The 13,067-nt window shown below is 40.0% G+C and overlaps 1 protein-coding gene across 1 annotated transcript in view; it reads left to right on the top strand.

Annotated features, from left to right (window-relative positions):
* The window catches only part of LOC104500001 (focal adhesion kinase 1), a gene marked incomplete at its 3' end in the record, with an annotated part of 74,542 nt that extends 62,118 nt beyond the window's left edge, over positions 1-12,424 (top strand). The window contains exons 13-18 of the mRNA XM_010143586.1: positions 2,184-2,264; positions 3,479-3,496; positions 7,333-7,389; positions 8,812-8,832; positions 9,859-9,956; positions 12,340-12,424. Coding sequence (XP_010141888.1) covers positions 2,184-2,264; positions 3,479-3,496; positions 7,333-7,389; positions 8,812-8,832; positions 9,859-9,956; positions 12,340-12,424 — 360 coding nt within the window. The remainder of the gene's footprint in view (positions 1-2,183; positions 2,265-3,478; positions 3,497-7,332; positions 7,390-8,811; positions 8,833-9,858; positions 9,957-12,339) is intronic.
* Positions 12,425-13,067: the final 643 nt, after the last annotated feature.

Below are 13,067 nucleotides of genomic sequence, written 5' to 3'. Positions count from 1 at the left end.
TGTACTTTCTTTAGTAGCTAGACTTGAAGATGTGGTAGGTTTAAGAGCTGTCTTCCATTTAGTCTGGCAGAATAGTGGAACAAACTTTGGACAATAAATCATGAAGGCAGAGTCTGGAATGCAGGCGGCGAGTTGGACTGTGTATCATAGGGATCAGGACGCGTACATGATGAATTGAAACCACCTTCATCGGTTCGGTGCGCCCTTCACGTGAAATAGGTTTGTCAGGTTTCAGCCAGCTTCTGCTGCCCGTGCTTCAGTGTAAAAGTGAGCAGTTAACTTTTCAGGCTTAAATGAGCTTCATAGCCTGAGCGGACAGGTGAAGGGTTGAACCATCTTTTCCCGTTTGGAGAGCTTGCATCGCTTCCAGCGACTCTGTACCTGTTCTTCTGTTTCAGTACGGAGTATTGGATTCCTTTATTGTCATTTCAGCACTTTCCAGTAGTCTCTTAAAACAGCTGTTGCACTTAGTTCTTGCCTTGCATACTGTGTCTGAAGCTTTTTATGAATGTTACTTCAGGTTTGTGTTAGAGTGGTAGTACTGAAAATGGTGCTCTGTGGTGGTAGGAAGGTAAGTCCCTAGGAGTGCAGTAACGTGGTAGACACAGAAATACTGATACACACACTAACTTCCTCAGTCGTTTGCCCTCTCCTTGCACCTCTTTTAGTTTTTAGCATTGAATCTGATTAATGTTCTGTCATGTCCAATGGCATGTACGTTTTCACAACTGATGAATGGTTCCTGGTTGTTCCATCACCCCAGTACTTTTTTGTTCAGGATACAGTGATAAATCTCACCTACTTGTTTTAACTTCGGATTAAAATTGCCACCTTAGCAAAGAACACGTAGTACATGATAGTGAGTTCTACCCATTAGATTTGCACATGTGAAGTTCAGCGTGCAGCCTCCAGATTAGACAGTGATTGAACACACTTAATACACCTTTAAAAAATTGCTGCACATTATCCCTCAAAATCTAGCCACAAAAACCTGCACAGGTGTCTATAAGATGATGCTTTTGCGTAAATGTAGCTGTGTTGATCGTTCTTAGATTTCCAGAATCTATGAAAAATGTGAAGTTATTTTTATGAAAAGGTAATTCTCCTTTTCTGCTATTCGTCCACTCCTCCCACCACTGACTGGTATGCGGTGCCCGTGTGCTGCTGCCGTGGTACTGGGCTTCTCTGTCACCACCTGTACTCCAGCCTGTGTGACTCTGGGTGGCTGGCCTCACTCCCGAGTTGTGACTGTGAGGGACTACCAGCAGGAGGTGGGCTTTTAGTTGATTGGCTTCACCTCTTGCATTTCCTGAGGTAGAGGAGAGAGGGAGAAGAATGAAGCAGAGAGAAGCGAACAGATAGCAGGAGAAATAAAAGGAGCCTCTATCCTCAGGTTCCCGGTGTGTCTTGTGTCCTTCTTTCTCACCTTGTGAAATCAGTTGTGGCTTCTTCACATTTCCTGCCGCTCAAAAATCTCTCTCCTCCTGCTAAGCACTTTCTTAATTAAATGCCGTGGGGTGACTAGGAAAGGGGACAGCCAGGACAGTACCATGGGGCGCTCGCCCAGAGGTCGTTGGAGAGGCAGAATGTGCACTGGCGAGACAGTCTGCGCTGGGGAGAAAACTCCAGTGGCGGACTGCAGACCATGGCACGGGTCGGTGCTGTATTTCCGTGGGACAGAGGAACGGTGTTTTCCCTTGTTCTGTGTAACCCTGCTATGTGCAATACTTGTTTTGTGTTAAGTTCTTTTAAGGGTCCAGAAAGTCAATACGTCCATGTTGAAGTCTGGTGGCTGCCACTTATATCAGAGTTCAGCTACAGCACAGTCGAGGAGGGGAGCTTGCAAAAGTGGATTGCACTTCTGGGATGGACAATGTCCTTTGCAGCGTCACTGGATGGTATATAGATAGATGGCAAACGCTGACTTTTTAATAGATTCTAGTCTCGCTTCTAAAAATTGAAATACAAGTAACTTTGTTGAAGAAAGAAGGTTGAAGGAGAACAGCGGATATGCATTAGAGTGGCAGCAAATTTGTATATCCATTTGCCTATAGAGAAATGTAATGTAAACCTTTACTTTTATGTTCGTGCACTGTAGATGTTCTCTCCAGTCTCTTTTCTTTTATTTCCAAATAATTTGTTTCTGTTTTTCTCTTTCCTTTTCTTGCCTCTTTGTAAAGGAGTCAATCACTGTCAGCATAAAGTAAAGAAAGCTAGACGCTTTCTGCCTTTCGTCTTCTGTTCCCATGAGCCGCCGCCTAAGGGTACTGCACTGCTCTTTGTACAGGGCTGCCTTATTAACTCCAGAGCTGAATATACTAATGCAGTTACTGTTTTTTTACTACTTCAGCCTCAGGTAAACAGAGCTCCAAGAATAATTTCATGAAATTTCTGCTACCCCTTTCCTCCTGTTGAATTGGATTTTCGTGCAGTGTCACCAACTCGCCGGTCCCCGTATTGATGAGGGACTTAGTTGTAAGCTTCATATTCTACGGTGACATGAATATTAACAGACACATTTGTATCGCTCTGCAGCCCCTCTGTACCCGTGGGGGTCTGGTAATATGTTTTTAGTTTATTCTTGGACCCCTGATCCCGCATGCTTATGAATGACATAGAATAGAAACAATGTGCATCAGCTAAGATCACTTTGAACTAAACACTGAATACAGTGATGCTTCTGGCTGCATACTGGGTCAGCATTTGGTCTGGACCAGTTTGGCTTTGTTTAGGGGTAAGAAGAATTGGAGTAATAGGTGCATTACTTCTACTACATTAATGCTCATTTTCCTTTTATTTATAAATAATGTCTAAAGTGCATCAGCTTGTGCTGTGGGTATTGGTGTGGAATAGGGCTGCTGCCATAAATGTGGAATATGGTGCTCGTTTGATCAGCTTCCCAGTAGAGTTGCTCCGTTTGCCACTCGTTTAAATTTCAGCTTTGTGTAAGTGCAATATGCTCTGTGTAATTAATACTTAAATGGTTCCATTTCTTACTCATGTCTGAAGTGATAGCACAGGAGGGCATTTCCTTTGAAAGGGTGAACACTGACTCTAGTTACTATCCAAAGTCGTAAGTGTGTGTGAAAAGTCAAACCGAACTGACACATCTGGCTGTAGAAGATCTGTTTTGTAGCGAGGTATTGACTTAAACCAGAAATTGGCATTTCTGAACAATGCGTTAAAGTAGTTGCACTCCCAAATTTAATTTTTGTGTAAATTGGTGTGTGAAAGTCATTAATTCTGTTTCATCATACAAGCTTCTTAGAAAATATCTTTGTCCCTTGGAGTTTAGTTGAGAAGTCTTAAATTCTGCTACTTTTCTGGTTTCTCTTGAGGCAGGTGTATAATATAACTGCAGTCTGAATACTTTTGGATTACTCATGAATTTAATAGTGTATTTTCCCCTCCCCCTTCTCTGTCCCTTTTCTCTCCCCCTCTGTTTTTCTCTTTCCTTGCATGCCACCTGGATCTGCAGATGAAATTAGTGGGGACGGTAATATGTTTTCCAGTCTGTGTGTTACTAACGTGCAATATGCAACTCTTATATCCATATATCACTTAATGCACATTTCAGTAATACATTTTATGCAACTTTTAATATTAAAAAGCAATCTGCTTTGGATATTAGCCGATAAATGTTGTACTTTACAGGCCATGCGACTAACGCTTGCTGCTAAACTGGAATTGAAAAAGGAAAATTTCAAACGCTCAGGGATGTGGCGTTGCATGCGTTCGCAGTGAAACTCCTGGCATGATGCAAAGCAGGTTCATCGGTTTGCAAGTGTCCATTCAGTTTGATTGAAACGGTTGTATCACAGAATTTTGGGTCAGTGAAGGAGATCAGTGGATGCTCCCCATGAGAAATGATGCTTTACAGGCACGGTAGCATCCGAGTGCTCCGTAGTCCACTAGTGCTCCTTGCATAGAAAGAGGCTGAACAAGATAAACTAATGCAGATTGAATAAGTGAAATATTCATCCAGTTTCAGCTACTCAAACTACTAATCTTAAAGACATATCTTAATGTTGCAATTCAGAACTTTGAAACTTACTACAAAATATTTAACTTTTCCAGACTTGTCAGTCTTTTTTTCCAGAAAATACCAACTTGCTATCCTCTGAAAACAAGTTTTGGTTTTTGTTTTTAAAGATACTTTTAGCTATTCTTCTAAAGGATTCCATCTGATGTTGGAAAAAAATCAAACTGCTACTACTGATAGTGTATGTATCTTTATTCTTCTATGTAGGAGGTGCTAAAAGGGCATAAAAAGCACTATGCAAAAGAAGGCGATAAGAAGAGATAATGTCCTGTGGCCTTCCTCGCAGTAAAATGTAAAGGAGGTGTATAACTTTTCATCTCCTTTCTGTCTGTCAGAGCACAGATAAATCCAAGATAATACTACTCCAATTTGCTTTCTTTTCTCACATATTAAGAACTCTGAGGACATTTTTTTCTGTCATAAATTCAGAAGTTGTATTTCAGATACTAACCCTACATAGCGTTTTATTGGTGCTTGTCTTCTTTTATAAATTACAGGCTCTGATAAATGGGAAAAAATCATAACAAAGGGAATTTCAAACAGGTGGTTAAGATCATGGAATAGCTGTTACGGATTTAGTATCGTAGGATGTTTTTTCTACTGTTTAATAAATGCATTCATGTTTAGTCAAGCTCAAATTGTCTCATTCCCCTCTACCGCCAACACTATCTTTGTCCAAAACCAACCTATTAATTTTTCCATCTAGACGAATCTGGTGTTGTCCAGCAGGTGTAAAGGTTCTGTGCTGGTTTTAAAATGTGCAAGAGAGCAGCGATACTGAGCCCTGAGTTTAAATCTCAGTTCTTCTAGGATGACAAAGGGCCTTGCAGATAGAAATCTCCTGGAGTCACTGATTTTTTGTGAGTGTTCAGCCCTTGAGACTGTTTAGCACATTCCTCTGAGGTAGAGCAGCCCGGAGAGCCTTGCCTAGTTGAGTTTGGCTTTGGACTTCACGTAGGTTCTGGAATAGCTCCTGGCAGACAGGACAGTCATCTCATAGTATATGACTCTAATCGTGGGGTAAAGACGGCCCCTGAGGGAGGGAGGTCAGGTATCTTTGTTGCAGAACACCTTGAGCGCATCAGCGTTAATGCCTCGATTGAATTTTCTTCAGATTCCCAGAACCAATGCCAGCCACGTATAGGAATTCTTTTCTGAATCTTTATTATGTATTCCTCTACGGAGTGTTAAGTATGTATCAGGAAGTATTTGTTTAGTTAATTGCATACATATAATTTATTTGGATTGGCTACTGAAGACCCTTCTAGTTTCAGGACGGTTTTGGGCAATGTGTCAACATGCTGTAAAGCGCTCTGTGGTGTTCTGATAATGCTTTTATTATGAGTTAACTTCATTAATTTTAAACTAGAGAGCTGAACAAACCAAGCCGTTTGGTTGTAAGCTCTGCTCCATAATCCAGTGTGACAAATATTTGGGTTTTTTAAAGTCCCGTGTGGCAGCCGTTCTAGTTTCTTAACATTTAACAATCTTCCCAGGTATGTTTCTAATGTCTTCCACTCAGTCCATTTTTTAACATAGATTACGAACTTTTTGGTATCCCCAAATACCAGCTTCATATATGCCACAAAAGTTAAAAACATCTTACCACAACGTCACAAGGAAGCAGAGTGATTTATCCCCATTGCACTGGGGTCACATCTCACTAATGATTTCTTTCTAAGGGAAGCTTATTTTTTAGGTCAAACTGAGGGTTATTTTCAGAAAAACGTGAGTTTGTAATGTAGGGAGAAAAACACCTACCAAGAAAGAGATGAGTGCCCCTGGAGGGTGTTTAGAATTGCGCTCTGTCTTTATAATTAGTTGAATTTTCATCGGGTGACTCTGTTCTGCTGTGTCTAAATAGAAATTGCCTAGTAAAAATTTAAATGGCATAAAATTTCCTGATCCTGTTTTCACAAGGCATGGTATGTTCCTGTGGGAGCTCGAAAGAAAAATAGCTTTAATTTCATTAAAATAGTACCAAGTTAGAATCATAAGACTACATTCACTTACTGAAGTGTGTGGGACTTCAAAGGTTATGAGCAACCTGGAGTTTCCTAATTGTTGAGTATTCAGTTGGTCTGAAAATTAAGCCTCTTGTTTATGTATGTGTGTAATATAAATATTTCAAAGCTGGCTTGAGTTTGTTGAACTGAGGGCTGCTGCCAAAAGGGATCATGCCATCCTTTCCACTCTCACTGTGGCTTTGTCCCCTTCACCACTCAGAGGACATACTTCTAGGAATGATGCCAGGGAGGTGAAGGGATATTCATATGCTCCCGGGCAGATGGGGAAAAAGGGGGCGTAAATCCTGCCTTGCAGAGGTGGCCCCCTACGTGATCAGCTGAAGCCACCTGTTTAAAGGTTCCTGTGCATTTAGAGTTGGTGAGGAGGATTTAAAAGCCTTGAAGTCAAAAATTATCTCAGCATTGTGGACTGGTTTTGTAACCCCCAGGGGGAATTTATCTCTTAGGAACAACTACGCTCACTGGAAGTGCTTTAGGGCAAGATAAGGACCTTCTGATACGAAAAGACACTAGTGAAACCATTTTGAGAATAGGTGATATAAAGGTCCTAAGTTTTAAACAGATAAAAAAGTACACTATTATTTTTCTGAAACTTTTGAGAAATGGTTATTTGCAAGCACTGTCCAAGACATGTTGATTCTTGACAGCAAAACTGGTGGTGAAATTCCACTAAACAAGGAAAATTGGGACTAGGTCAAGAAAAACTGGTGTAAGGTGAGAGTGCGTCTTGAAAAAATCTTTTTGCCTGAGGAGACGCTGTGGAAAATAACTCATCTTGCCACACTGACAGTGGGTAGATGCTGTCCTGGAACATCTTTACTGTCTGTCCTGCCTGTTTGACATAAAAACTAGCAAACTACTATTCACACTTTATTGCAGGTAAAGCAATTTAATCCGTTAATAATGGTTTTTCCTCACTGCAGTGGAATTTGCTGTTAAAAATACTGTCTTGTTAAGTGAACAGATTAGATGGGTTTCAATGGCAGAACTTGATCTTTTTGGAGTACAAATGAATCTTCCTTTAAGTATTCCTTCAAATTACTCCGTGTCGAATGCATCGAGGTGACATAGAGTAATTGGCACTGAGGTCATTCCCATACCATAAACTATGCATGAGCAAGTTTTATTCCCGCTATTGTAAATGCGTCCCAGCAGTGTCGAGGTTGGGGGTTGTGACGTATGAGCCTTGATAAACTGGAGATGCTGTTCTGGGGAATTGTTTGCATCTGCTTTTCCCGAAACTCTTCAATTCTCCCTTTACAGAGACAGATGACTATGCAGAGATTATAGATGAAGAAGATACTTATACAATGCCCTCAAGTAAGTACGGTAGTGAACTTGGGAACGTTTCTATCCAGAAGTTTCTTTGGTTTAGCAGACACTGAACCTGTTATTTCAGCCTTGTGTAGTGTGTGCAAAGCAAATGCTCTTGATGATCTTTTGAAAAGTCCTAGAGTCCGTGTTTTTCAAGTTTTGAAGTCCTAGAAACCAGGTTTTGCTGCTGTCGATGATTCCACAGTGAAATTCCTTTTATGTCGCAAAATTTAGGGTTGTTTTTTTTATTGTGATGCTGAATGCAACACTTAATGGATAAGATTTCTGTGACAAGAGCAAACAATTTGGAAAGCTTCTGTGTGTCGCTGTCTAACTTTATCTCACCGTTGCTCTGAGACAGACTTGCTACTCTCAAATTCCGTGATAGAGGGAGGTCATCTGTGCCACATGCAATTTTGTTCAAGATGAAAGACTTCAGGAACAAAAATAAAAATTCAAGGTTTTTCTGAGTCTTCATCTTTGAAGTAAAACCAAAAGATGCGTTAGCCACCACAAGAATTTTGTCTTAGGGCATATTTGAATTATAGTGGTCAACTGTCAAGGCTAACTAATTTAACGTGGAAGTCTGGCGTTCGGAGTTTAAAATCCTGCCTGCGAAGTTACAGTTGCGTTTTGGCAACCAAGGATTTCTGTAGAAAGAGACAATCCACTGACACGCAGGCCTGCCAGAACATCGGGTGGTTAGTCTAAGAGGGGAAGATGCTGCTAAACTGGTACCGTGTTCTGCTCAAGAACCGTGAATGCATGTAAGGGTTTCTAGAGTTCACCGTGGCCAGGAATGTTTCGTGATCACTTCAGTGTTTACAACAGTTTCCACTACTGTGGAAAATATTTGACAAGTAGTAATATATGTTTTGAAAAACATATATGTTTGGACATAAAAATTGGAAAAGCAGAATATATGTTTTCCAGAAATAAACCACTATGTTTTGAGTGTCTTGCAGTAAGTCACTACATGATTCTGCTAAAATAATTGCAGGATCAAAAGATACTGTGATAAATTATATCCTTTAATTTTTGTTAACATACTAACTTCGTGTGACTTTTCTTTTCCCTAATCTTTTAATTTAAATTCTCATGGAAGTAATTGCTTGTGGGCCCAGCCCTGGATGATGCTGAACGCTGAAGTGTGTCTTCAGTTCAAAGCCCACGAGATGGGCTGTTGACGTGAATGAAATTCAGTAAGTGCTTTGGTGGATTGAAGTGGACTCAAGCGTTCAGCTCTCAAAGGACTGAGTCAGTCAGGATCACAGAACAGACCTCTAACGTGACTTCTGCTAATGTAAACTTAAAATTGCATCACTGTATTTCTTCATTTTTTAAAAAAAAGTTTAAAAATGTTTGTCCTTGTCTTGCTTTTAAGAAGCTCTAAGTAAGCGTTTGATTTTTCTCTTAATTGCACTGCAGAAAGCTATGGAATAGATGAAGGTAACAGGAGACCCTTTACCCATCCCTGTGTGCTTGCAGTTTGGAATGATGTGGAATTTTTAAGTTTACTCTTCACTTTCATTTAATAAACATTATTTATTTATAGCTAAACCGGTTAGCTTTGGGATTTTAAAGAGGAAAATGCAGCACATAAAAAGAGAAATGACAAAGGCATTTATCACTTTGTTATCCAGCTCTAGATGACGTTATTTTTGTAGTGTTGATGAAGTCAAAATCGTCAGTCATGAAGTCCTAGGCTGGTTGGTTATATTTTTTTCCTCTGAATAATACAAGTAGAGGTGAAAACATATACTGTCCATGCTTTTCTGCTATTCCTGAAGCATTTTTCCATGTCTGCTAGAAGTGAAATTGCAAATGAAGTAATTCAGTTGCAATTGATTGAATGTTCTGCTGAAGTACCGAGGCGTTTTTATCAGTGATAGTCTCGGACTGTTAACAAAATTGCATAAGTCCACAAAACATCTCAATTTTACTTGAGTTACACGCTGACAGAGGTGTAGTACGCTCAAAATTTTGCTCTTTCGTTTTATTTGCCATGCCCTTGTTTCTGTATTTTTTCTTGCAGTTGCCTCTTTAAAAAATCTCTGGGCTCTTTTGATGGTTCCAAGATCTAAAATGCCACATGGTGGAGTTCTCTTAAACATCTGAAGGGATGTATTTAATATTAAAAGTATTGCCCTCGGCTATTTGTGTTCTTTGTCTTTTACTAGCTATAATTAAGAAGGATTTAGTTATGTCTATTGCATTCAAATAAATAATGCATGGTAGTTAATTTAGAAAATGAGATTTTGCAATTCCTTTTTCATGGCTTTGGTTCAAACGTTTGTTTAAGAGGTTTCCACTGTGTGTGTACAGCATTTCTATAGGTTGGTGTGCAGCAAGTGTTAATCTTAGTTCTTCATATGTGAGACATTCGGGTGACTGACTTTGAGTTTTGTATCGTGTGGATTATTTCTTTGCCCTTCATCAGAAATTTAATATTTTAAGTGTGTTACATTCTTATAGCCAGAGATTATGAGATTCAAAGGGAGAGAATTGAACTGGGGCGCTGCATTGGTGAAGGGCAGTTTGGAGATGTACACCAAGGAGTCTACATGAGTCCGGTAAGCCTCACTTCTGGAATAGAAATATTCAAACAGTAAAAACTTCCGAGTTAAAAAATAAAATAAAAAGTAAATGTATGCCTTCAATGCCTTGGTCTGAGTTTTCCAGAACAAATAAAAACTGACTTTGTGATTCATTTTTCAGAGCAATCAGCATGTAGAGAATATTTCCCACATCTTGGATAAGCAGAAAACTATCTCCAGAGTAGTTCCTCTGCTCCTGTATCCCCATTTTTTATAGCTTGAGGAAGGCATCAAAAGAGCCAAGTAAATTACTCAGGACTGTACCAAAGCCACTGGCTGAGTCGGAACTAGAAGTCCTTGCTTGTAACCCCAACCATTCGCTCTCTTCCTTTTGAGCGTGTCCGGGCGTGGTAAGCACACGTCTCTCGGGCCATACTCCCCTGTTGAGCGCTCAGTGCTCTAGGACCGTTTCCAGAGTGTAAAACCATATTTATGGGTGTTCAGCCCGATTTGGGTTTAGGTTCAGTTTGTGGAAAGAAGCAAGAGAAGGCTGGAGAGTTACTTAATTTGAACCAATATCAAGCTTATAATAAATTAATTCTGCAAGGGTAAAATGAAAGTTTATTTCTCATTCGAAGAAATTGTCTGGACTTTCAGTAGATGGTGTAATAATTCATGTGGACCATGATCTAGTTCTGACTTCAGAATCAGTATTTCCCAGAAACAGCTGTTCAGCATCCTGGGCTTTGTGGATTAAGTAAATAAATCTTTAATGCAATATAGATTTCAAGTAATGAGGATAAATATTACCTGTTTCAGGCAAGTGTGAAGTGTGTTCTGATACCTTCGTTTAGAAAAGCAGATCTAATACACTTTGCGTTAAGGGAGATTCTTATTCTTCATTTAAGCCTGTCCAAGTTAACAGGCGTGCTTGAGGAGCAATGTTTCATTGAACTTAGGGCACAGCGGATAAATCTTGTGCTCTGTAAAACCGCTTAAAGACCCCTTTTCTAGGGACTATTGTTTTGAAAATGCTGTCTCTCTCTGCTCTTTTTCTTGAATCAGAAAGCAGATTTTATTCAGTCGTCATGTGTCTAGTTTGGGTTTTTAAATAGCAACCTGCTGATGACTTTTATTGATAAAATTTTGCTGCATTCAAGACACTTGAATCTGTGATGGGAGAACAGAAAAAGGTATCATTAAATTTTAACATACTAAATATGTAACTTAAACCTTTGGAAGAAATCTTACAATAGGTAAAAGAGTAGTTACAATAAGATAGCATTTCCATCATATATATATCTACATGTTCAGCTCACATGCAAAAACGTAGAGGAGATTTCTGGCCTCTTGTTCTGCTGGCTCGGATTTGCATCTGAAAAATCTCATTTATCCCTGTTCACTGCACTTATGTGAAGTTCTTATTCGAGTGACTGTGCAGCATCCGCCTCTTCTCGAATGCTGCTCACTACTAGATATGCCTCAAATATGCCAGCCAGCCTGTGTGTAAGGTCACTGAATGGAAAATGTGTGTATACGTACCGGGTCCTGTTGCTCAGATGTAAGCGATTCAAACAAGACCGTCTGTAAAGGTTGTTTTACTATGGGATTAGTCCAGAAGTGTCATTTAAACTGGCGTGGGACACCAACTGTTGCCAGTCCCACATATCCTCAGTGTTTTGTCTCCTTATCCGAAAACGAAAAGATCAGCAAACCCCTGAACTGGTCCTTTTCCCGTATTCATTTTGCAAAACATCTGGAGTCTTTGCTGGCTGCAGACACAGAAACTCTTCCTTTTGATGCTAATGTTGGTGACGAGATGTAACACCAGGAGAAGGATTCGTCTCTCAGGCCTCCAGGGGCCTCATCCAGTGCTGATGAATGAATCCTGATTTCGGGAAGGAGTAAAATCATCATAGTTTATCACCAGTTTCAGTCCGTTTATGAGCATGTTTATGTAAGAGAAAAGGTTTTAATCAGTGTTTCCCTGCAAAGTCAGCTTGAAGAGCTGTGTTGTCACTTAGAAAATAGAGGTTTAAGCCTGCAAAATAAAAATACTCTAATTCTGATAGTTTGTTGGTAAAAATAGGTTTAAAATAGAGCAAGGATAAGCAGACATAGAACATAGATTTGTGAACCTTCAGCTCTCACTGGCCTTGAAAACTAGGTGAGGACATACATCAACCCTGTAACCTCTCAGGAAAGGGTTCGTTTGTAACCTTCCCATTGTACAGTAGGTGTCTTGATTATAACAGTATTTTAACATGGAAGCTTTCAAAATGTAGTTTATGAATTAAAGGTATTTAAGTTAATAGTAATTTCCTCGAGAGCAGTTTTGCCAGAATTTTAAAGGGCTTAGCTTTTGGTGGGCTGTGTCTGGTGAGCTCTTCTTCAGTTATTTCTCAATAATGTCTTTCAGGAAAACCCAGCTATGGCTGTTGCAATCAAAACGTGTAAAAACTGCACCTCAGACAGCGTTAGAGAAAAATTCTTACAAGAAGCCTGTGAGTACTCAAATACTTCTTTTCGGGTAGATTTGTAACCGGTCCTTGCAAAGACGGCAGCCATCTGTGCCAGAAACTTCTGATACTGGTGTAAATCTTTCATTAATATACAGCAAGACCCCTTCTCCTCCTGCAGTATGTCCCAGGAGGACTGCCCTGCATCCACGTGTTACCCCTGTATGTGATTCTGTGTGGCTTCTTTCATTTCCTAAACTCAGCAGTGACGTCTGACCCCTATAAGGCTTCAAAACCAGTTTTGGAATATTCGAGATCTGATCCTCTGTTTCCTTCTTCCTCCTCAAAGAATTAAAAAAACCAGAGTTCTTTTTTCAGTGTATTCCTTCAGAAGATCAGGTGGATGTCTTTGTTAACAAAGGTGCTAAAAATGTTAGGTCTAAGAAGATCTGCTTTGAAAATTCGGAATTAAAAATTATAGAATCACATTTTGGTTGGAAGTGACTTGGGTTTGGTTTTGGTTGGAAGATTGTCAAGTCCAACCGTTAACCCTGCACTGCCAGGTCACAACTAAACCATGTCCCTCAGCACCACATCTATACGTCTGTTGAACCTCTCCAGGGATGGGGACTCCATTGACTCCCTGGGCAGCCAGTTCCGATGCTGCACAACCTTTCAGTGAAGACAT

The sequence above is a fragment of the Buceros rhinoceros genome, unplaced genomic scaffold (genome assembly GCF_000710305.1).
Source record: "Buceros rhinoceros silvestris isolate BGI_N320 unplaced genomic scaffold, ASM71030v1 scaffold4019, whole genome shotgun sequence".
Lineage (NCBI taxonomy): Eukaryota > Metazoa > Chordata > Aves > Bucerotiformes > Bucerotidae > Buceros > Buceros rhinoceros.
The sequence above is the reverse complement of the archived record's forward strand: the minus strand, read 5'-3'. Positions and strand labels throughout refer to the sequence as shown.